The sequence below is a fragment of the Moesziomyces antarcticus genome (assembly GCF_000747765.1).
Source record: "Moesziomyces antarcticus DNA, scaffold: scaffold_v10010, strain JCM 10317, whole genome shotgun sequence".
Lineage (NCBI taxonomy): Eukaryota > Fungi > Basidiomycota > Ustilaginomycetes > Ustilaginales > Ustilaginaceae > Moesziomyces > Moesziomyces antarcticus.
Window position 1 is genome coordinate 521,396 of NW_014639000.1, and position 22,647 is coordinate 544,042.

At 62.7% G+C, this 22,647-nt stretch overlaps 9 protein-coding genes across 9 annotated transcripts; 3 read left to right on the forward strand and 6 right to left on the reverse strand.

Annotated features, from left to right (window-relative positions):
• Positions 1-215: 215 nt before the first annotated feature.
• On the forward strand, positions 216-3,209 carry PAN0_010c4113 (u5 small nuclear ribonucleoprotein component; the record flags this gene model as incomplete). The annotated part of the gene is made up of 1 exon (XM_014800567.1): positions 216-3,209. The coding sequence occupies one exon, from the start codon at positions 216-218 to the stop codon at positions 3,207-3,209; it is 2,994 nt and encodes a 997-aa protein (XP_014656053.1).
• Positions 3,210-3,326: 117 nt separating this feature from the next.
• PAN0_010d4114 (glutaredoxin) lies at positions 3,327-4,139 on the reverse strand (the record flags this gene model as incomplete). The annotated part of the gene is made up of 3 exons (XM_014800568.1): positions 3,327-3,409; positions 3,486-3,846; positions 3,987-4,139. 3 exons carry the CDS (start codon positions 4,137-4,139, stop codon positions 3,327-3,329), a joined length of 597 nt encoding a protein of 198 aa, XP_014656054.1.
• Positions 4,140-4,772: 633 nt separating this feature from the next.
• PAN0_010d4115 (uncharacterized protein) lies at positions 4,773-6,589 on the reverse strand (the record flags this gene model as incomplete). The annotated part of the gene is made up of 3 exons (XM_014800569.1): positions 4,773-5,807; positions 5,887-6,403; positions 6,471-6,589. The coding sequence occupies 3 exons, from the start codon at positions 6,587-6,589 to the stop codon at positions 4,773-4,775; spliced, it is 1,671 nt and encodes a 556-aa protein (XP_014656055.1).
• Positions 6,590-9,150: 2,561 nt separating this feature from the next.
• PAN0_010d4116 (FAS1 domain-containing protein) lies at positions 9,151-10,638 on the reverse strand (the record flags this gene model as incomplete). The annotated part of the gene is made up of 1 exon (XM_014800570.1): positions 9,151-10,638. The coding sequence occupies one exon, from the start codon at positions 10,636-10,638 to the stop codon at positions 9,151-9,153; it is 1,488 nt and encodes a 495-aa protein (XP_014656056.1).
• Positions 10,639-11,231: 593 nt separating this feature from the next.
• PAN0_010d4117 (uncharacterized protein) lies at positions 11,232-13,325 on the reverse strand (the record flags this gene model as incomplete). Its single annotated transcript, XM_014800571.1, has 1 exon — positions 11,232-13,325. One exon carries the CDS (start codon positions 13,323-13,325, stop codon positions 11,232-11,234), a length of 2,094 nt encoding a protein of 697 aa, XP_014656057.1.
• A 260-nt stretch (positions 13,326-13,585) lies between these two features.
• Positions 13,586-15,472, forward strand: PAN0_010c4118 (PIN domain-like protein; the record flags this gene model as incomplete). The annotated part of the gene is made up of 1 exon (XM_014800572.1): positions 13,586-15,472. One exon carries the CDS (start codon positions 13,586-13,588, stop codon positions 15,470-15,472), a length of 1,887 nt encoding a protein of 628 aa, XP_014656058.1.
• Positions 15,473-15,565: 93 nt separating this feature from the next.
• Positions 15,566-17,113, reverse strand: PAN0_010d4119 (ectomycorrhiza-regulated esterase; the record flags this gene model as incomplete). Its single annotated transcript, XM_014800573.1, has 1 exon — positions 15,566-17,113. The coding sequence occupies one exon, from the start codon at positions 17,111-17,113 to the stop codon at positions 15,566-15,568; it is 1,548 nt and encodes a 515-aa protein (XP_014656059.1).
• Positions 17,114-18,548: 1,435 nt separating this feature from the next.
• On the forward strand, positions 18,549-18,902 carry PAN0_010c4120 (uncharacterized protein; the record flags this gene model as incomplete). The annotated part of the gene is made up of 1 exon (XM_014800574.1): positions 18,549-18,902. The coding sequence occupies one exon, from the start codon at positions 18,549-18,551 to the stop codon at positions 18,900-18,902; it is 354 nt and encodes a 117-aa protein (XP_014656060.1).
• A 107-nt stretch (positions 18,903-19,009) lies between these two features.
• Positions 19,010-22,369, reverse strand: PAN0_010d4121 (cyclin-dependent protein kinase inhibitor; the record flags this gene model as incomplete). Its single annotated transcript, XM_014800575.1, has 1 exon — positions 19,010-22,369. One exon carries the CDS (start codon positions 22,367-22,369, stop codon positions 19,010-19,012), a length of 3,360 nt encoding a protein of 1,119 aa, XP_014656061.1.
• Positions 22,370-22,647: the final 278 nt, after the last annotated feature.

The window sequence follows — 22,647 nt, forward strand, 5'->3', positions numbered from 1 at the left end:
GTTCGGCACTCGGAGGAGCGTTCGGCGGCCAAAGTTTGCCATCTTCCTGACCACCATCCTCGACACCACGGCTCCCTCTCTGCTTTGACCACATCCAGCCTTGCTTATACCCCATCCAAAACAGCGAGCGAATTGAGGTCTTTCCACCACGCAATAGCAGCGCCCCGCACAGCCCAGCCCAGCACGCAACCGAGGCCTCAGGGCACACGCCCACCATGGACGACTACGACGAGTTTGGAAACTACATCGGCCCGCTCTCCGACTCGGATATCGGCTCAGATGACGGCGACGACTATCAGCAGAATGTTGCGCCGCCTCCCCTCCAACCGTCGGCGCCTCTCGAAGGCTATGACGATGCGCACGACGACGACGATGAGCAACGCCTGGCCGACATCGAGGTGGACGAAGACGGCAACATCATCCCACAGCGCCAATTGATACGCGTCGACGAGGGCCCCTCCAACGCCGTCGTGCTTCACGAAGACAAGCAGTACTATCCGTCCGCAGCAGATGTCTATGGCGACGACGTCGAGACCATGGTGCAGGAGGAAGACGCACAGCCTCTGTCGGTGCCCATCGTCGAGCCAGTCGTGGAGCGTCGCTTCGCCGTCCAGGAAGACGGTCTGCCGGAGACCCGCTTCGACCGTTCCTTCCTCGCCAACCTCATGGGCTTCCCCGACATGGTGCGCAACGTCGCCGTCGTTGGCCATCTCCACCATGGCAAGACATCGCTGCTCGACATGCTCGTATACGAAACGCACAAGATCGACCACGACATCGACAACCATCTGCGCTACACGGACGCGCACACGCTTGAGCGCGACCGCGCCATCTCGATCAAGTCGGCGCCGCTCTCGCTCGTGCTCGAAAACACAAGGCGCAAGTCGTATCTCGTCAACCTCATCGACACGCCTGGACACACCAACTTCCAGGACGAGGTGGCGGCCGCGTGTCGTCTCGCAGACGGCGTCGTGCTTGTCGTCGACGTCGTCGAGGGCGTCATGTGCAACACCGCCCACGTCGTGCGCCACTGCCTGCGCCACAAGCTGCCCATCGTGCTCGTGCTCAACAAGATCGACCGCCTCGTGCTCGAGCTCCGCCTGCCGCCCACAGAAGCCTACTACAAGATCCGACACGCCATCCAGGAAGTCAACAACCTCATCGCATCCATCGACGCCGACCCGGCGCTGCAGCTCGCGCCCGAGCGCGGCAACGTCGCGTTTGCCTCGACGCACATGGGCTACTGCTTTACGCTGCGCAGCTTCGCCAAGCTCTACGCCGAGACGTACGGCGCGGGCGTCGACGTGGACGCCTTTGCACACCGCCTCTGGGGCAACATCTACTACAATCCCGAGTCGCGCAACTTTTCGCGCACGCCCGCCGACGCCAACACGCCGCGCTCCTTCGTCCACTTTATCCTCGAGCCGCTCTACAAGATCTACACCGCCGTGCTCTCGTCGGACACGCCGTCGCTGCGCCGCACGCTGGCGACGCTCGGCATCCGCCTCAAGCCGGCCGTGTTCAAGATCGACGTGAGGCCGCTGCTCAAGATCGTGCTCGGCGAGTTCTTTGGGCCTGCGCAGGGGTTGGTGGATCTGGTCGTGGATCATGTGCCCTCGCCGCGCGCCGCCGCGGCTGCACGTCTTGCCGATGCCTACACGGGTCCCAAGCAGGGTGCGGCGTACGAGGCCATGGCGGCGTGCGATGCGGATGGTCCGCTGGTGGTGCAGGTGTGCAAGCTCTACGCCACCGTGGATGCGCTCGAGTTCCGGGCGCTGGGTCGCGTCATGTCCGGCACCGCGCGCGCAGGCATGCGCGTCAACGTGCTCGGCGAAGGCTTCAGCCCCGACGACGACGAAGACATGGTGGGCGCCACCATCGACTCGGTCGCCATCAGCGAGACGCGCTACAGCGTGCACGTCGACGGTGTGGCGGCAGGCAGCTGGGTGTTGCTCTCTGGCATCGACGCATCGCTCACCAAGACGGGCACGCTGGTGGATGCGACAGTGGATACCGAGGGCATGGGTATCTTTGCGCCGCTCGAGCACATGACGCAGTCGGTGCTCAAGGTGGCCGTGGAGCCGCTGGTGCCTTCGGAGCTGCCCAAGATGCTCGATGCGCTGCGGCGCGTCAACAAGAGCTATCCGCTCGCCGAGACGCGCGTCGAGGAGTCGGGCGAACACGTGGTGCTGGGCTCGGGCGAGTTGTACCTCGACTGTGTGCTGCACGATCTGCGCGTGCTCTTTGCCGGCATCGAGATCCGCGTCTCGGATCCCGTGGTGCGCTTCTGCGAGACGGTGGTGGAGACGTCGGCGGTGAAATGCTACGCCGCCACGCCCAACAAGCGCAACCGGCTCACGATCATCGCCGAGCCGCTCGAAAAGGGTCTGGCGGAGGACATTGAATCGGGCGCCATCGATGTGCATGCGCCACCCAAGGTGCTCGCCAAGCTGCTCCAGGCCAAGTACGGCTGGGACGTGTTGGCGAGTCGCAGCGTTTGGGCGTGGGGGCCTGGTGAGCGCGGTGCCAACGTGTTGGTGGACGATACGCTGCCTAGCGAGGTGGACAAGACGCTGCTGTACGCTGTCAAGGAGAGCATTGTGCAGGGATTCCAGTGGGCATGTCGCGAGGGACCGCTTTGCGACGAGCCCGTGCGCAACGTCAAGTTCCGCATCCTCGATGCCTCGCTCTCGCCCGAACCGATGCATCGCGGTGGAGGACAGATGATCCCCACCGCACGCAGGGCGTGCTACGCAGCGCTGCTCATGGCCACCCCGCGACTGATGGAACCGATCTATGAGGTGGAGGTCTCGACACCGCAAGATGGCATCGCTGCCGTGTATACGATCCTTGCCAAGAGGCGTGGTCACGTCGTGCAGGATACGCCCAAGCCCGGCTCGACGCTGTATACCGTCAAGGCGTATGTGCCTGTGGTGGACGCCAATGGGTTCGAGACGGATCTGCGCATCGCTACGCAGGGCAAGGCGTTTTGTCTGCTCATGTTCAGCCACTGGTCCATCGTCCCCGGCAGCCCAACGGACTCAAGCATCAAACTTAGACCGCTTGAGCCCGCGCCGGCACTGGCACTGGCCAAGGACTTTGTGCTCAAGACAAGGAGGAGAAAGGGTCTGCCCGAGACGATTGCGCTCGCTTCGTACCTCGATGCCGACATGACCATGGCACTTGTACAGGCCGGAATCGAGATCTAGGCCGCCGCATCGCAATCTCACACGCCGATCCTTGTGCGTCTGCCACCCTTGTCCGTGTGAAAAAGAGATCGAGTGATCGTTTTTTGATTGTAAAGATTCGATGGAGGTGGGACGATTTCAGGCCTGGGCCTTGTTCTCTTCGAGCGGGAGGAGGAGGTTGTGTTTGAGCAGCAGCTCCTCGAGTTCTCCCGACTGGTGCACTGCAAAAAAACCCGATCGACGCCGTTAGTCTTTGGTTCCATCTGGTATCGTCTAGAGTGGGGGTTTTTGACTTACTGTTGATGAGGATATCGCAGCCGCCAACAAATTCTCCATCTACGTAGACTTGGGGGATGGTGGGCCAGTCGGAATACTCCTTGATGCCCTCTCGGAGTTCCTGGTCTTCGAGGCAGTTGAATGTCTTGAGCAGTTCGGGTTTGACGCCCTGCACCTGCATGACCTGGATCACGGCACGGCTGAATCCGCACATGGGCATATCGGGCGTACCCTTCATAAACACCACCAGCGGGTTCGCCTTGACGGCGCCGTCGATCTTGGCGCGTGCTTCGGTGCTAAGCAGTCGAGAGACTGTGAGAAAAGAGGGCGAAATGGCCGCGCGCGATGGCAAGAGCCCAGTCTGACGCCCAAGACCCGTTCGCTACCAATCCCCAATCCCAACGTGGCAAACCAAGCGCGCAAAGAAAGCGGTAAGAGGAGTCATGTTCAAAGATGCAAAGGCGTTTGCAGGTTAGCACTTTCTTCCAGTGTGAATGGTGCGTGATGAGGACGGCAACGTACCAAAAGACCAAGACTCTGACGCAGCATGATTGTAGACGGTGGTGGTGGTGGAGGAAAGTGTCGGAGCGGCTCGGCTTGTTCAGCGCACTTGTGGAGGAAGAAAATGTGCGCCCGATCGATCCACTGCGCGCGCGCCTTTCCGCGATCTTCCATTACTCAGCCGCCGCGCCCTTCCCAGCCCAGGACAGCATCAGATCTCTCGCCCGTCCTTGGCAATCGTATGCTCACTCGACACGGCAGCTGTAGCAATGGTCGTCGAGCCTCGATACCACGTCCAAGCTGCCCCCTGATCCATCATCCCTTGCTCAACCCCCATCGCCGCACCCCACACCCTCTCCCTCCACCCACGCTCGTACCACAGCTCAGTCATCCTTCGTGCGCTATGCCGCATCACACTCTGCCATACATCAGCCTCTCTATCACCATCAGTATCTCCCTTCTGACCGTGCGTCTGCCCTCCGATCAGCCACCGTCCCGCTCGCCCACGCAACTGAACCATCGCAACTTTCGCACACACTCGAGGCTTTGGCGGTAGCACGGCTTCATTTCCGGAGCAATCATAGAATCTCGGAGCATAACGATACGAAGCTAGACAGGAGACATACGGGCAACAACGTTCTGGTCAAGGGGCAACGGAGCGGACGAGGAGAAACGGATCATCGCAACACCTGAGAACAAGACCTTTTGGGGGGCGCAAACCTGCTGCCGAGCACGGCTGGCGAGCAGTCAACAAGAAAACAGAAAACCGGAGAGGGATCGCAAAGGAATCGCAGAGCAAGACCCTGCTCAGCCGAGCAGGCCACGGGCCTCGTCGCGCTCGCGCTCGGCGAGCTCGCAGCGTCGCTTCCACGACTCGACCTCGCCCGACAGCGCCTCGATCTTCTCGTGCAGCAGACGCAGCTCCTCCGCCTTGCGGTGGCGCGATCGTCGTGCGGCGAGCGTGTTCGACAGACGCTTGGCGACGCGCGGGTCCTTTTCGCGTCGGATCGCCGCCTCCTCCTCGGCAAACTCGTCGGCCTCAGCGGCAGTGTCGCGTCGCGAGGTGGCCGAGACCGTGTAGTAGTTGCGCTTCTGGATGGGCGCATCCAGCGGAAGCAGGTCGGTCGTGTCGAGTCGACGCTTGGTGCCACGAGCCTCGGTCTTGTTGGAAGACGTCGAGGTGCGGCGGTCCATAGCGTCGGGCGAGCTCGACTCCGAGCGTGGGGCAGCCGGGGCCGGGGTAGACTGGGCTGCGGGCGCGGGCGCAGGAGCCAGCACAGGAGCAGCCGAGACGGGAGCCGGCGCCGGAGCGAGGGGGGCGGCCATCGACGTGAATGCCAGCGGCGAGGCGGTGAGCGCCGGTGCCGAAGGCGTCGAGGTGGCGACGCTGGTAGCCGCCGTGGTCGCCGAGCTCGAGAGCGCCGCGCTGCTGAGCGCGCGGAGCAGAGTGAGCGCCGGGTCCTCGGTCGACGAGGCGCTACCGGCAGCGGGCTTGCCGAGCTTGCTGAAGGCCATCTCGACGGGAAGCTTGGTGGGCTTGGCGTCGGGGAAGAGGCTAAAGTCGCTGCCCATCTCGGGCGCGCCAAAGTCGCCGGCCGTGTGGACGCCAAAGTCGTGGCTGGCGAGCTCGAGCGGGCTGACGTTGGACGAGGCGTAGCCGTCCTGGGGAGGGAAGAGCGGAGCGCCGGCAATGCCGGGCACTCCGAAATCGTCGTCGTAGCTGTCGAGGGGCAGCAGCGGACTGGGTCCGCACGAGTCGATCTCAAACGACATCGAGTCGGTCAGCGCCGGCGAGGGGTCGGTCCAGTCTGGTGAAGAGAGGAAGTCCTCGGCGGCGTGAGCCTGGAATCCGTGTCCGATCCACGAAGGGTCGTCGGCAGACATGGGGTTGAGGCCGAGCGAGGCGGCGTTGAAACCGGACTGGGTCTGCGGCGCGCGCCTCAAAGGGCAGCAGCGCCGAGACCGACGTGTCAGCGGCAGAAGTAGCAGCAGCGGGCATCGTGGCGTTAAGCTGAGCGATGAGCTGTTGGTAGTGCCTGATCTGTTCCAGTCGTTGCTTCTGAGCTGGCGTCAACGAGTTGATCGTGGCGGCAGCGGGCGAGGCAGAGGAGGAGGAGGACAGAGTGTGACGACGACCAGCGGCAGCAGCGGCGAGCGCGGAAGCAACAGCGGCGGGGGTGATGCTGGGCACTCGGGCAAACGTGGGCTGGGCGGGCGTGGCAGGGGCCGGGCTGTTGGCGGGGGCAACGGCGGCGGCGGCGGCGTGGACGTGGGGAGGGGAGGGACGGACGGCAGCCAAGGTGGACTGGAGTTGTCGGAGGAGGTTGGCTTGTGCGTACGAAGACGACGGGTTGGAGATGGCGGCCTCGAGGTGGGCGCGGAGAGAGATGGGCGCGGCGGTGGCAGCAGCTACAGGCGTGCTGGAACGTCGGTGGTGACTTGTAGAGATATTCAAAAAGGAGGGCGATGGCGCAGATGCGTTATCGTTGGTCGGGCGGTGGACACCTTTCAAAAAGGGTGGATGCGCAGTCGGGGAGCGACTTTGGGGAGGCTTGCTGAGTACTTGCGGATTGTTGTTGGAAGAGGCCGAGGCGGGGCTTGCACTGGGGAGTGGGGGCAACCATGATGGCGATGACGAAGACAGCTTGTTAGGAGCTGTCAGATTGACGTTTTGGGAGTTGGTCCAAGAAGACAACGTAGAAATCGACCCAAAGGGAAGATTCGAAGACAATGTGAGATTGGTGGGGAGGGGGAGAGGCTGTAACGACGAGGTTAGGGAGTCTGTCCTTTCTTCGTTCTGTGACGAGGAAGAGGAGCGCGAGTCTAGACGGGATGACCGTTTAGAAGAGCATGGTGGGCCAGCTACGTGGTTCGGGGTGAAAAAGCAGCTGTAGGAGATTGTGAGATCGCTCGGGGCGATGGGCTAAGGCAGGCTAGGGGACGGAAATCCACTAAAGGGTGTAGAGGAGTGGTTTCCGGTCAAGAAGGATCTTCGCTGGATGTCGAAGATGAGGTGTGGATTGGGATTTGGTTTGGATATGGAGGAGGGGAAGGAGGCGGGTAGCATCGAAGGGGGCAGCTGGTTATAAGGGAAGCGGCAGCAGAGGGCAGTCAGAGGCTTTGAGGATTGTTGCTGGTCGGCAGAGCGTCCGAAGCGAAAAAGGGGCACAAGAGCAGTGTAGCAAGAAGGGTGCTGGAGGTGATCAGGCGGGATGGCAGTGTAGCGATGCTACGATCAGGACAGACACAGGTGCCACGCCCCGGGAAGATCGAGTGGGCTTCCCGAATGAAGACGGCTGATGTGCCGGCACAAAAGGGGGGAGGGAGAGGAACGAGCTTGGACTGGTGGGGTGCCTGAGAAAGGAAAAAAATCAAAATACAAAATACAAAAACGGGGGTCGGTGTGGGTGTGGGCGGGCGGTTGACTGGCGCCGAGCCGTGCTTCAGCTCGGTCGAACTGGCCCGGCAAGTTTGGATGAGTTTGAACCGTGTTTCGCGACACGAGCGTGTGAGAGTGCGCTGCATCCCAGTCCAACGCTCTTTCGATCTTTTTGCAATCGCATGCCTTGCCGCCGAGGCCCCGCACCTTGCGCAAGTGCCATGACTGCTCGGGCTCGTCAACTTGTCAACACTCACGAAGAACACAGACACGCTCCAAGGATGATTTGGCAGATGCGATGCTGTGTGAGGAAACCGAGCTGGCGGCGCAATCAAAAAGGGATATGAAATCGAGGTGGGATAGTGCGTCGGCTTTGTGGGAGCCAATGTGGACGAGCGGGAAGGCTATCGGCAGCTCTGGCCGAGGAATGCAGCCGGGAGCGAGCCGAGCAGCGACGGTCGTTCCTCAATGCTGCTGCCTGCCCGAACCGCGGTCGGCTGGGTGGTTGCATTGAGGCGAGGATGGATGGGTAGCTCCTTGCTCACGAGGCTTCATGCGGCGTGCGTGGGACGCGAGCATACGGTAGCTGGCGATGAGCTGGAAGGCCAAGCTCTTCCAACGGAGGGGTCGGACTTACCGACGAGCAGCCCCAGCGCTTTCGAGGGAGCGCCTCGGGAGGAGTCGCAAGCACGTCGGCATAGCGTCGGATCAACGACGAGCTGCAGCGTCGCGTGCACACACCCACACCCACTCACACCCACGCCGCGGCGATCTTGTTGAGAAGGTCGAGTCATCGCGCGCTCGTGCATATGCGCATTCCACACGCCGCCCAATCTGCCATTGTTGCCCCTTCCCCGCCTTGGGACGGCCCCACAATCACAGCGCCATGTGCGAGCCATTGAAAACGGTGCTGGTCCCCACATCCCGCACCGCCATCTCGATGAACTACAGTAGCATGCCACGCTCAACGTACTCCGCGGCAATTGCAGGGTGAACAGTGTGTGTGGGTGTGGGCACGTTGCCGAGGAACGGGTGGTGAGAGGGCGGGCGGGAAGGCGAGGTCGGAGGCAGCAGACTGCATCGCATGCAGCCGCCCTTTTTAGCGAGTCGTCCTGCACAGCAATGACTCGAACCCGCTCCCCTGACGCCTTGACCTGCTCTCCTTGCTCGAATCCACTGGTTCTGTGTACAGTTCACGCTCACTACTTTCTCAAATGTGTCGTATGGGCTTCTCAGCTGTGCCGCACGGGACTGTGTCATAAGAGAAGTTTTGGGACGTGGATGAGTTGGTGGTGGCAGAGCTGCACGTGTCGTCGTGAGGCCTCGCTGCCACGCGCGGCCGGTAAACCGGTGCAAACTTTTTGCTCGCCCGAATTCGCCGCGCAATCTGCCGATTAGATCGGCCTCTTTCCGGTCACCAAGGCGTCCAATCAGCTCTTCCGCCCGCCCGCAAGCAGAGCCGGATTGGCTCGTCAAGCTTTTGCTCTCTCCCCCACGCGCGGCTACAGTATGAGCACGACAGAGCCCCGTCGCAATGGCGTGACCTTGCAAGTCAAGCGCCCGATTGGACGATGCCACGGCGCAATCTCGGCCGCGCCCTGCCCAATCACACACACGCCTTGCCTCGGACAGCTGTCAAACCTCAACCTCCCCGAACAGCTTCAGCCCGACGTGGCCGTCCGCTTCGTGCCCGCAGACCACACACCTACAAAGACCAGCAAACGCAGAGTGAAGATCGATTCAAAATCGGCATCGGGCAGCGAGCGATGGGGCTCGTCTTGTTTGACAGCTGTCATTGCGGCAGCCTCACCACAGCGCCGCCTGAGCTTGAGCACGCAGATCGACGCTGCCGAACCCGGCGATGCTCGCCTCGTGCGCCACCTCGGCCCAGATTCCCTTGTCGGGGTGACCCTTGGGCTTGATGAACTTGTCGATGGCGTGGAAGACGCCGTTGCTGGCGGGGATGTCCTGCAGGATCACGCTGACGTTTTGCACCACCATGCGCGTCTGCAGCGGGCCCCTACCGCCCGGCAGCAGATGGTACCGGTACACGTCCACATCCACCGTCTCGTGTCCCTTGCCGCCATCGATCGCGGGGAGTACCGTGTCGAAAGTGTAGGACGTCTTGTTGGCGCCACCTTCGACGATTGCGACCGACTTGTGCGAGTGCGAGATGTGATGGACAAAGTCGGCGTATACGATGTCGTTCGGCAGCGAATGCAGCATCAGCACCTTCTGCAGCAGGTGATAGCCCCACGGCGAGAACAAGTATGCGCGGAAGGCCCACGGCAGACGAGACCATGCCAGGTTCGTAGGCACAAACACCGTCTCTGCCGCCACGCCCGTGACATTGTGTCCCTCCTTCAATCCCGCATCATGGTGATGGTGGTGGTGGTGGGAATAGGGTCGGTACGAGAGATACTTGTCGGCATGCACCTTCTGCAGCGCCGAGGTGGTGGTGGAGAACGTCGTCTGTCCAAAGAACAGGCTCTGCAGCACGTCGGGCGGGAGGATGAGCGGATACTTGATCGCGTGGATCAGCCCGTTCTCCGCACGCATATCGGGCTTGACCACGCGCGAGTAAAAGTTGAGATACACGGCAGGCAGCGGCAACAGACTCTTGCCCGTACGCACTCTCCAGTCGGTGCCGTCGTTGTTCGCATGCGCCTTGCCAGTGTTGAGCCACGTGGCGACGCTCGAGTTGTCCGCAATCGCTCGTGCGTCCAACTCGACATCGGACCGCACCAGGTGGTACATGGCATGTGCGTCGATAAGGTGCCTAATAAGCTCCCGCTTCTTCTCCTTCTCGCCGTCCTTGTCGTTGGTGGCATACTCGCGCTCAAGCTCTTCGATCTGTCGTTCGATCTGCGTGAATGTCTGGATGGACGCAGGACCAAACGACAGATCCGCATACGCTTCGGCGTCGTCACCGTCGCGGTGGTGATGCCAGTTGAGCGGCGCGAAGAGCGTAAGATGCTTGCTGTGCTTCAGCACGTCCTTGGTGGCGTCGGACGAGTAGTTAAGAATGTGCGCCAGCTGCGAAAACTCGTCCGACGTCGTAATCACCTCCCAGATCGTCTTGTCCCCCGTCTGCGGCCCGGCATCCGCGCTGGCGCTGCGGAAGAGGCGCGTAAAGGCAGAAGAGAGCTTGGTGGAGAGTCCGAGAGTGAGCGTGTCCAGACCGGAGCCTGCCGTGCTAATGCTCAGCTGGTCGGCGCCCACAGACGGCGCTGCATGGGCGGTGGAGGCACACCATACGGCGGCCGAAAGCGTCCAGGCGACAGAGATCTTCATGGTCGCAAAGCACAGAACGCAGTGTGATGGAGCAAGAACGAGGTGGGTGGAGCAGCAAGACTATATACTTGTCTCCGCCAAGTGGGATCCGGGGTGCAGCGCTGAGGAAAGCCGTGCACGACCCCACTCTTCCCACGCTGCCGCCTCGGTGGGTCAGCACGATCGTGGACGAACCGCGCCGCTCGCTCCGATTTGTAATCCGCCTCGCCCCCTCGCTCTTCCTCCTTTCCCTCCCGCCCCAGAACCGTCCGCGCCGATGCAGATTCTCACTGGTGCCACACCGTTGTCTTCTCGCGAGAGATGTCCTGAGTCTGCTTGCTCGATGCTGTCGAGGCCCGAGTCGACTGCACCCGGCTGAGCAGCGGCAGCAAAGTGAGCAAAGTACGACTTCATGCCTCCACCTTGGCAGCTCTAAATAAAAAAAAAGCTGACGGCAGGCTGGGGTAACGGGCATCGCGCGCCAAAAAAAATGCGCTTCCGAGGCCCCGCCAGATATCCGCGGAGGCAAGCTCGAACTTTCAGAATGTTACGTCTGCAGTACCGTACACATAGAATCTCTCGCCATAGTGCGTCGCCATCATTTGGGCTGTTGTTCATGCTTGCGGCCACGGCAAGAAGCGCGGTGGCTCGTTGATCCAGCCGTAATAGTTCTGCATGGCCCTGCACGTCTGTGTGCTCGTGCCGGAGATGGGTTGATGGAGCCAGAACTGCACGCGCCCGTGCAACGACGCCGCGCCCACGGGTGCGTGCTGGGCGAAGGGATGCTCGCCCAGCTGCGTCTGCCAAACGCGAACCTGGTTGCTGTCCCGCAAGAGCGGGACGGGTGCCTGGGGCGCCTCGCCGAATGCAAGCAGCTCAATGTTGCCGAGGTCGCCGTTGGTACCAGTCGAGCCGAGAGGTGCCCAGATCGATGCATCGGGTAGTACGAGCTCGCCGTCGAGACGCGCAATGGCTGCCCACGTGTGCATCATGGTCAAGCTCAGTTGGCGCTCGGCACTCGACATGCCTCTTTGCTCCGACAGAACAGCAGCTGACTCGGCCTCGTGGGCGGGATCTGTTCCGTAGTGGGCAATGTCGCCCACCCACGCGTGCTCCTCGCCGCCGCCGCTGCCGGTAAGGCCAAAGACGAGCGGGATGTCGAGCGTGTGGAACGCCGCCCAGTCCTCGGTCATCTCGGGCACCACCGTGAGTGCATCCAACATCCCCCACGACGGTCGATGCGCCAGCAAGTACCCGTACACCGCCACGTCACCCCGTTGCTGCCGCTGTGCGGCCATATAGTCCAGGATGGGCGCGGTGAATTGCGCGTCGCCCGTGTACGTCGCACACGTGTACGCCGCCGCGCGGTCCCGCTCCGTCTTTTCGCGACCCCGAGTCGGCTGAGCAAGCGTAGCGGTATCGTATCCGTACATCGTGGCCATGTCGGCAGCGAGCAAAGGGTGGAAAAGTGCCTGGTGCTCGACGAGCGCATTGGACGTGGCGACGAGAAAGTTGAACATGGTGCCTTCGTCGGCACACAGCCCCAGCACCACTCCTCCGCGTCCATTCCGGAGCTCGCTGCGCGGCGGCAACGGACCCATTGCACGAGCCACAAAGTCGGCGTCGACAAGCACGCCATCCCACACGGGGCCCCACTGATCCGTGACGCCGAGCGGCTCGTCTGCATCCTCGCGAGCCGGCGGGAGGCGTTGGACATCGGCCCGAGTCGGAGTATACTCGGACCTGGGCCGTTTTCCGACGAGCGGGCGCAGGACAGCATCGATCTGGTCCGCACGGACGCGCGTGCGCATGTACTCGACCTGCGCCTCGTCGTCTCCCTCGAGATGCGGACACAGCGCACGCACAAGGGCATCCCAGCATGCCTGGCTCGCGTGCGTCGTGCGCGGCAGCAGCGTCGCTAACACACCGCTCTGCAGCACCGCCTTGTGGAACAGCCCCGCCGGTACCACCTTGCTCAGAAGCAGATAGTGGATCGCTATGCTGCCTGCACTCTCCCCAAACACGGTCACATTGCGCGCATCGCCCCCAAACGCGCCGATCGAACCTTGCACCCATACAAGACCAGCTACGATATCCCACAGCCCCCAGTTTCCAGCCCCGACCTGGGTCGCGCTCGGCTTGGTGTGGAGTGCATCCACGCTGACGAGTGGCCAGTCACCAGCGGCGGCAACGAGCGCACGCGAGCCGAGGAAGCCCATGGCTCCGACGCGGTACGTGATCGAGACGACGATGCAGCCGCTCTCGTGTGCCAGGCGCGCACCGTCGTGCAGCGGACGCGAGCAGTTGCCCACCGCAAACGCGCCTCCGTAGATCCACACCAGCACGGGGCGCGGCGTAGAGGCGGGCGTGGTGGGGGCCCACACGTTGAGGTACAGACAGTCTTCGGTGCGCGGGATCGCGGTCTTGGCAGACGTGCGCCCGCGGTACATGCCCTCCATCGCCGCGAAGTCCTGGTGCGGGTCGGCACCGAAGGTGGATGGGCGCACGGACGGCCATGTGGGCAGAGGGCCTTGGGGCGCTTGCCACCGGCGTGCGCCAACGGGCGGTTGTGCGAAGGGGATGCCGAGATACGCCAGCACCGAGCCGGGGGAGGACGAGGGAAGGAATGCAGGCAGATGGACGCGCCGCGGTCGGATCTGGCCCTGCAGCGGGAGCACGACGTCCCAGGCTGCGCTCGAGTCGGTCATTGCGGCAAAGGAGATGAGGATGGTGGGGAGGAAGAAGGTGGGTCTGTGCGACCCGCGCAGGATGCCAAGTTGCCGAATGCCGGAGTCGCGTCTGACAGCTCTCAGGGTCCGCACTTTTTTCTCGACCGCGCTTTTTGCCGCACTTTTCCGCACTTTCCCACACGTTGTTTTGACTTTCCTTGTGCGAGGTGTTGGTCTTGGCTTTGCTCCACCATCCTCCGCACACTGACTCGGCCAGTGTGTGCGCGAACAATGTCGTGATGGGCATTCCGGGCCTGTGGGCGTGTCTGCATCCTGCCGCACACTCCACCACGCTACCCGCCTACACTCTGCACGCACTCACCGCCAACGCCAACTCGCTGCGCGCACTGCGGCTCGGCATCGATGCGTCGCTCTGGCTCTTCCACGCACAGCAGTCGAGCGGCGGCTCGAACCCGGCGTTGCGGCTGCTGTTCTACCGCCTCGCCAAGCTGCTTGCTCTACCGGTGCTGGTGCTGTTCGTATTCGATGGGCCGGATCGGCCGGCGTGGAAGCGGGGAAAGCAGGTGAAAGGGCGACAGCATGCGGTGGAGCAGCCGCTGACGGAGCTCATCGAGGCGTTTGGGTTTAGCTGGATGCGTGCACCGGGCGAGGCGGAGGCGCAGCTGGCTTCGATGAGTAGAGACGGTGTGCTGGATGCGGTTGTGACCGACGATGCCGATGCGCTGCTGTTTGGCGCTCAGGTGGTCATCCGCAACTGGGGCAAGAACCTGTCCGGCACCAAGGCGAGCAGAACACCGGAGGAGGTCGATCCGCCCACGCAAGCAACGCAAGCAACGCAAGCAACGCAAGCAGAGAACGGAGAACTGCAGCTGTCGGGATCCGACAAAGACCACCTCATTACGATGTACACCGCACACGATCTTGTAGAGTGCGACGAGCTGGGACTGGATCGCGATGCGTTGGTTCTGATCGCGCTCATGTCCGGTGGCGACTACGACACCACGGGTCTTGCGCAGTGTGGCGTCAAGATCGCGCTTGCGCTCGCGAGGGCGGGATTCGGCACGGCGCTCGTGCGCGCTTTCCGCTCGGCGTATCCCACGTCATCCTCTACCGCCACGCCATCGAGTGCATTCAGTGCCTTTTTGGGGACCTGGCTCGAGGGTGTGCGGGAGGAGCTGCGTACCAATGCGCGCGGGCTGCTTCCGTCACGTCGGCCTAAACTCGCCGATACACTCGACGGCTTTCTTGCCACCAAAGATTCGCGCAGGGTGCTGGCATACTACATCTACCCCGTCACGACTCGGCGCGAGGTGGATTGGTCCAAGTCCAGCCCGGACGTGGCTAGACTCGCAGCGCTGGCACAGGCGCTGTTCAAGTGGACCCCCGACGCGGTACTCGCCAAGTTCAGGACCACCGTCGTTCCGGGCGTGGTGGTGCGGAGGTTGAGGAGCGAGATTCTCGAGCTCAATGGTGGCGCGGTGGAAGGTCCTTGGGCGGAACTCGTCGAGAGCCCAGCAACTAAGGCGGTCAAGAGGCATCTAGCCGGCAAGGGCAAGGAGAAGGAAAAGGAGAAGCCGTTGTGGGATAGTCCCAACGCCACGCGGATTACCGATTTTTTCGCAAAGTCGACCCTCACCACCGGCACACCTGTCAAGGAAAAGGGTGTGAGCAGGGATGTAGAGGCGAGTGTGGAGATTGTGGCGATCAAGATGGTGCGTCGTCACGCAGCGTTGGCGCCGTACCTCGACTACCGCGCGCTCGTCGCCGTCGAGAGCATGCTGCATGAGGTTGAGGCTGCAATCGAATCCTCACCCCTCGAAGACCAAGAGCTCTTCAAGCCGATGCTGCTCTGGATCGCCGCGCCGTTTCTCGAGCTCAGCACGAGCGGCGTCCAACCGCTGCAGCTCTTCAACGCCAAGTCGAAACCCAAACCCAAGTGCAAACCAAAGGCGCAGGGTCAAACCACGCTCAACGGATTCGTCAAGCCAATGCCCAAACCGCCACCCCCACCACCAACGCGCACGCCACGTCAACTCAAACTCCCCCCACCACCAAGAGCACACACTCCCGAGGCAGATTCGTCCGTCGAGTTCGTAGCCGCGCTCAAGACGCCACGCAAACCCAGAGCCTCGGTGATCACGGTGCACGACTCGGATTCCGACTAATACCCCCCCGCACCGAAAGTGTAGCCAAAATAAACCCTAGCGTGACATTAAGAAAATACCCCCCGTGAGAATGCGAACAAAGATGAGCCGGTGCTATAGATGCGCCTTTGTGCGTGTGCGGGATGCGGTGCCCGCTACCGACGCCGGCGGTGGTGTTGACGATGGCGATGACCTGGAGCGTGCGAGTGGATGTCCGGCGGGCCAAGCATCGATACCGATCTCTTCGGATGCATCCGTCTGCTCGACGTCAGGCTGGGCTCTCGACCGCACATCCGGCGCCGACGGCGCCGTGGCCACCGCCGCACTGAGATAGCGTGCATACGGCGAGTCGGACGCATGACCGGGTGGCAGCTGTCCTGCAACCCCTGCACCTGCGGCGGGGGTGTCCATCCATGGCGGTGCCGCCTGTGCAGGCCCACGCGCATTGCCCGCCGCCAAATTGTTATCCCACATCTGCGGACCGGACCTTCCCTGCTGCAGGTGCGTCGGATTGAACCTCGCGAGGCCGAGCGTATCGCGGTCGCGAATCGCCGCGGCCGAAAGACCCATCTTGGTCAACTCGCTGCGTTCGCGCAGCCACTCTACAATCGCCTCGACCACCTGCGGATAGAACCCGCGAAAGAGGTGGTCGGCATGGTCGATGAGCTTGATACTGCAACTGCCCGGCCGCCTATGCACGCCGCTCAGGATGTTACCGTACGATGCCACGTCCGACGCAGGCACCGACTTGTCCGCCGTACCGTGGATGAGCAGCACGTCGGTATTGTACGGGAAAGCCAGTGCGATCTCTCGTGTGGGCCAGGCGGCAAACTGCTCCACCTGCTCCGGGTAGACGTGCAGCTCCTTGTCCTGCCCCGCCACGCGCGCCTGCCAGCGGAAGAATCCCTCCTTGGCAAACGCCGAAAGATACGCCGGATCGCGCTCGTGGATGTTGGCCATGTTGAATCGCGCCGACAGCCCCACAAAGAACGGCACGCGCAGCGACGGCGGCAGCGCATCCGGGCAGTGCTTTGCGAACCACGCGAATCCATCGAGCCCACCGCGCGAGTGGCCAATCACGATCTCCACCGTATACTCGAGCTTGGTGCGCAGATAGTCGACGACAGCCACGAGATCCTCTACGTCGTCGGCGAGGTTACCCATGGACCACGTTCCGGGAGTCTCGCCGTTGGCGCGAAAGTCGAAGCGGAACGAGTCGACGGGCAGGGCGCGCGCGAGCTGCTTGTGGTAGATCTGGTCCTTGTGCGCAAGCACGCCGTGGAGGATGATGGCGATCTTGAGGCCGCGCGTGTCGCGCTTGTCGATGGGATAGATGGGGTAGCCGCGCCGCTTGAACGCCTGGTCCTTGTTGCGCAGACGCTGCATGGTGTCCGCGTCGTCGTCGAGGTTCATGCTGGTGGTTTGGGAGCGCGAAGACGACGACGATGGATCGTTCGAAATGTCGGAGCGATGCTGGGCGTGGGCGGGATGCAGGCGCTCGCGCTCGATGGGTGCGGTGGTGGAGCGCGAGGTGTACATGGGATGCGGTTCGTGTTCCTGTGGATTGTGCGGTGGCAGGGCGATCTGTGCGAGGATGCCGACGATGCCGATGGTCTCGCCCGTGGCGGTGGTCATGGGGATGTGCAGCTTGGTCTCCCTCATTGTGGCGGGAGGCGCGCGCCGCTCTCGGGCGGTGGCTCGGGCGGTGGCTCGGGCGGTGGCTCGGGCGGTGGCTCGGGCGGATGTGTGTTGTGTATGTGTGTGGCTCGACTAGCGAGATGGAGAGGGACGCCAGAAGCACAAGGACGGGCGCATCAACGAGGAGGTGGACGCCGGCAGCAAGCGTCGAGCGGGGACGATTCGGACGAGTGCGAGATGAGGGTGGTGGTGTATGATATTAATAGCGCCGAGGTGAGGCTGGAGCGCGGCGTGTGGCGTGGGTGGTGGAAGCGAGGATGGGCGACGATCGCTGGAGATTCTCAAGTGGCGTGTTGCGGTACGGATGCGATTGACGGAAGCGAGGATCCTTGCTGGGGCTGGCTGGCTGGTGGAAAGCTTTTGCTCGGACGGGAGCGAGTGGAGTGACCACCGCGGGCAAGAAGATGTGCAGCCGAGGATGAACACTCTGTAGGGAGCGAATAGATGGGCCTTGGCAGCGAGCAAGAGAGGGTGAGGGTGAGAGAGGGAGCAAAGAGGCACGCCGTGTTGGATGTGGGTAAAGGGACACCAAAGCGCGGCAATCCACCGCCACCACCGACTAGGCGCAGTCGCGAGCTGATGAGGCGACAAAGTGTGAAATCCAGACCATGCATGGCCTTTGCAGCGCGGACCCGCCTGATCTTTTGTTGTCCTTTGGTTCCCGAGCGACAGGGAAGTGTGGGGACACCGCCAGCTGCACAGGGTTTGGCCGCCGCCGTTGGACCCTCTTTGGCGCGGGTTTTCGTTTTCCAGCGCGAACCGCAACCGCGGGACCTGGCGGCGCGGCGCTCACCGAAGCTGCCCGCGCCGAGTGCCTGTGCCTGTGCCTGTGCCTCAGCCTTCTTTTTCGGCTCCGGCTGTTGGCATGCCAATTCCACGACTGGGGTTCGAGCTTTGGCCCGGCTCGCGGCGTGTCGGCGAGTCCGGTCCAGCTGCATTCTCTTTCCTCGGAATCCAGCAAGCCACATTCCCCTTTCGCCTTTGCAACGCTTGCCATCGGCTCACCCGGCGCTGTATAGCCGTGCTGACTGCTTGCTGCTATCGCAAGCTTCCGAATCCAGCTATCCAGTGGACTTGCAGTGGACTGGCAGGGAAGCGACGCCAGGCGAATCGTGATTGCCTTCATCGCCGATGGGCAAGTCTACTTGAACCCGATCTGGCCCCAGCTCGGCAGCTGCAACGTGCGCTCTCTTTTTGGAAATTTCGCACTCCAACGCCGCCCAAGCAAAAATTGCAACCGCTGCCGGAAAAAAAGGGTCCTCTCCTCATCCTTCTCCGACCTCATCACTTGATCTACTCCTCACACCTACGCCACTCATCGCCATCGACACTACCTTCAACAGCCGCAGCGCAGCTTCAACCAGCACACTTTTCAAGACACCGTCAATCGCACGCCACGATGGCCAAATCGCTGCGTTCGAGCTCCAAGCTCAAGGCTCGCAACCAGAAGCGCACCAACCCCAAGAGCGACTATGCCGTGGCAGAAGCCGCCCGCGTAGCTGCACTCTCGGCCCGTCTCACAGCAAACGTCAAGCCAACAGACGACCAAATCCCTGCCGAAGACGAGGCTGCAATCAAGGACGATGCTGACGCCGTCGAAAAGCCAAAGATCTCCACCTCCGGCCCACGCAACTCGCGCCGCGAAGAATACCGCACCTCCAAAGGCTTGAAGCCCTTCAAGAACAAGGGCGGAAACAGCCTCTTTGACGCACACAAGTCCAAGAACGGCGGTAAACCAAAGCGAAGACGCTAGATCATCAATCTCAATCCTTCTCGTCTCTTGTACTATAGATTTCTCCACAACACTTGCAATCATCTCAGTCGGTCTCGCGCCTTCTTCTAAACGCATGCCATTCAGATCTAGCTCTTGCAAACCACAATACCGTCGCACGCCTCGCCATCCACATCCGGCAGCTCCGCCAGCTCCGCCGGACGCCTAAACTTGCCAATCGTAATCAGCAGCAGTCCCGATGCCTTGACGCTCTCCACCACATGCGGCACATGGTTGAGCAGCGCCACATCCACCATCACGCCCAACAGATTGTTGCTCTTGGCGAAACGTACCGCCTCGCCGATGCTCTCGCGTCGAGCATCCGTCTCGTGCCGCGTCGAAGCGCGCAGCTCCCCCTGCCCGCTCGCCTCGCCATCGATGCCGCAGTACGATGCGAAAAACACCGCATAGTTGGGCTGCTTCCAGTTGAGCGCCGTGCACACCGTGGGCGAGCGCGACGAAAACAGAATCTTGCGACTCTGCTCGCGATTGCTCGTGCCCGCCGCATACACCGTGTGCAGGATCGTATCCACCAGCTGATTCACCTCCATCTTGGGCATCCCCGCGTTGGCGCGCACCTCGGCCGTCGACGGATACATGACGTCCAGATCAATCCCCACACTCACCGGCAACAGCGACAGCAGCGTCTCGAGCGTGCACACCGACGTCTGCAGCGCCGCCTGCCACTCGCTCCACGACGCCTGCGCTGCCTGTGCCGGCGTCCACTCCAGCAGGTGGTGCGTCTGCTTGGCCACACCCAGCAGCTCGTCCGCACGCACGCTCCCCACGTACACCTCGACGCCCACAAGCGGGATGAACGCATGCGGCCACACCACCGCCACCGCGTCTTTCGTCACCTGCACCACCACCCGCACGTACTCGCCCGCCAGCGACGAGCCCGTCACCAGCGTCGATTGCGCCGCTGCCCCCGCCGTCGACGCGGCTCCACCCGCCGAGCCAGCCGCCAGCGGCGTGCCACTCGCGCTCGCCGCGCTAGACACGCCCTTGTCCGCGCCCCTCGGCGTCGACGCAGCCGCCGCACCCGACACGCCGCCAAGCGCGCCGCTGATGCTGCCCACGCCGCTGTTGGGCGTCATCCTCGTCGGACCCACCGTCGAGGGCGCCGAGACGCCAGGCAGCATGCTCTTCCAGTACGTCTCTACGCGCCCGCCGATCTCGAGCTGCACGCTGTCGAAGGGCTTGACAAAGTCGAGCTCGAACGACACCTCGCCCACTACCTTGAGATACACGTCCTGCAGCGGCAGCACGAAGCGCTTGCGATCCGTCATGCCCTCGAACGAGCTCGGCAGCGCCACGGCCTTGCCGATCACCTTGGACCCAAACGTGGGCATGAGCTCCCACTCGATCGAGAAGCTCTCCAGCCGGCTCACCTGGAACGAAAACACCTCGCGCTCGTCCGCCAGCGGCAGCACCACGTTGTGCGGGATCGCCGTGGTCAGCGACGCGTCCGGCCGCGACGTCATGACGAGCTTGAGCGACGACGTCGAAAACTGCTCCGGCCGGTTCGGATCCTGGTGCTTGTACAGCTTCACCGAGTTGTTCGTCAGGCTCACCGACACCAGCGCGCGCTTGTCCAGGTAGTTGTGCCCGTACGTCCGGAACGGGATGATGGGAGGCGGCAGCGACAGGTCCGGGATGCCGTCCATCTCGAGCTCCAGCTCGTCGTCGCCCATCCCGCCTTCTGCTGCCGCGTTGGCTTTGGATGCCGCCGCCGCCGCAGCAGCAGCCGAGGCTTTTGCCGCCTTGCGACTCGCCGCCGTCTCGCCGGGAGGGTTTTTCTGCGCCGCCGCCGCCGCTTCGAGCAGCAGGAGCAGGCAGGTGATCTTGCCGTTCCACGCGGCGTAGAACGCGGCGGTGCGGTCCTTCTCGTCCAAAATGCCGACGTTGCAGCCGGCTTGCAGCAGCACCTTGAGGCAGTCGACATGGCCGCTCTCGGCGGCAAAGAAGATGGGCGTCCACTGCGTGCCCTTTTCGGGCGCGTTGGGGTCGCCGCCGGACTCGACGAGCAGACGCAGGCACTCGGCATGGCCGGCGCGCGCAGCGAGCGCCTGCGGATAGAGGCCCTCTGCGTTGGCGACGATCTTGGCGCCCTTGGCGAGCAGCAGGCGTACAATGTCGGCGTGCCCGCCCGAGCTGGCGAGGCAGAGCGGGATGAGGTCGGTGGCGTCGCGCGGCTCGACGCTGGCGCCGTGGTCGAGGAGGATGCGCACGGCGTCGGTGCGGCCGTTCATGACGGCGAGGATGAGCGGCGAGAAGCCGTCGAGGTCGTAGGTGGCGGCCGAGATGGAGGGGAGCGAGAGCAGATAGGAGCAGACGTCGGTGTGGCCGGCCATGGCGGCGTACGAGAGGGCGGTGCGGCCGTAGATGTCCTGCTGCGCCACGTCGACGCCGTTGTGGATGCACGAGCGGACGAGCACGAGCTGGCCCGCCATCGAGGCCTCGTGGAGGCACGTGCGCGAGCTGATGTCGTCGACAAACGTGTAGTCGGCGAGGCCGTGCTGGAGCGCTGCGGCGACTGCGTCGGGCGATGCTTCGACGAGCGCGCGCCAGACGATGCGCGAGACGCTGGTGGCGTCCTCGTTCTGTGCGGCGATGCGGATCATCTCTGTGGCGGGCGCGACGCGGCCGGCCTTGATGGCCTCTGCGAGGTTGGCCTCGAGGTCTGCGAGCGCATCGAATTCCTGGCTCTGCGCGGCGGCAAAGTCGAGACGGTGGTCGGCGGAGAGGCTGGCGCCGTTGGTGGTGATGGCCTCGTTGAGCGAGCGGCCGTGCGAGAGGTTTTCGAGCTCGAGCAGGTTGGCGGCGGCGATGTCGCTGAGCTGAGCGATGAACTTGAGGTTGAAGCACGGCTGCACCTCGACCTGACGTGCGAGGTAGAGCTCCTTGGTCTGGGACTTGGAGCGCTTGTCCCACTTTTTGAGGATCTTGCGGAAGCCGGTTGCGTTAATCTCGATGAATTGCTGGAGCTTGGAGAGGTCCTTTTCAAAGTAGCGGAAGCCTTCGTAGAGGGCGACGTAGGAGGGCGAGTCCTTGGAGAGCTTGGACGAGTTGCGCGACTCGAATATGATGCGCTTCTTGTCGATGAGGGTCTGGAGGCGCGACTTGAGCTCGGCTTCCTTTTGGAGGTAGAAGTTGTTGATCTTTTCGAGCTCGCGTTCGAGCTTAAAGAAGAAGGCGGCCTTATGGATTTGGAGCTCGTCCGAGCCTTGAAGCTGCGCCAGGATCTGAGGCTGAGGCGGCGAGACGATGGAGGCGTTGGCGTTGGCGGTGGTGGCATCTTCAGGACGAACGCCGGTAGCAAAGAGGGCGGCATCGGCGAGGCGGCCCTTTTCGAGCGAGTTGATGATCTTCTTGAGAAACTTGTAGTCGAGGTAGTAGGCACCCCAGCCCGAGATCTGCTGGCTGAGGATGTACTTGCCGAACTTCATGGTGCTTGTAGGATGCTGCTATATGCTGGCAGTGGGTATGGGGGGGGGGTCGATGCAGGCGCCAAATGAATCAGCGCAGCCGTGGATGGGGAAGCTGTGGCAGCGATTGGGCAGCTGTGATTAGGGAGCTGACAGCAGCGCGAACAACAGTCAGGAGGAGGAGCGGAAGGGCTCTGTCTAGTAGAGGTGCATGTTGGAGCACAGCCAGACAAAGCGGTGGGTCCGGGCCAAGAGTGCAACCCAGTATCAGCAGCTGAGTTTGTGAATGGCCGCTTGGA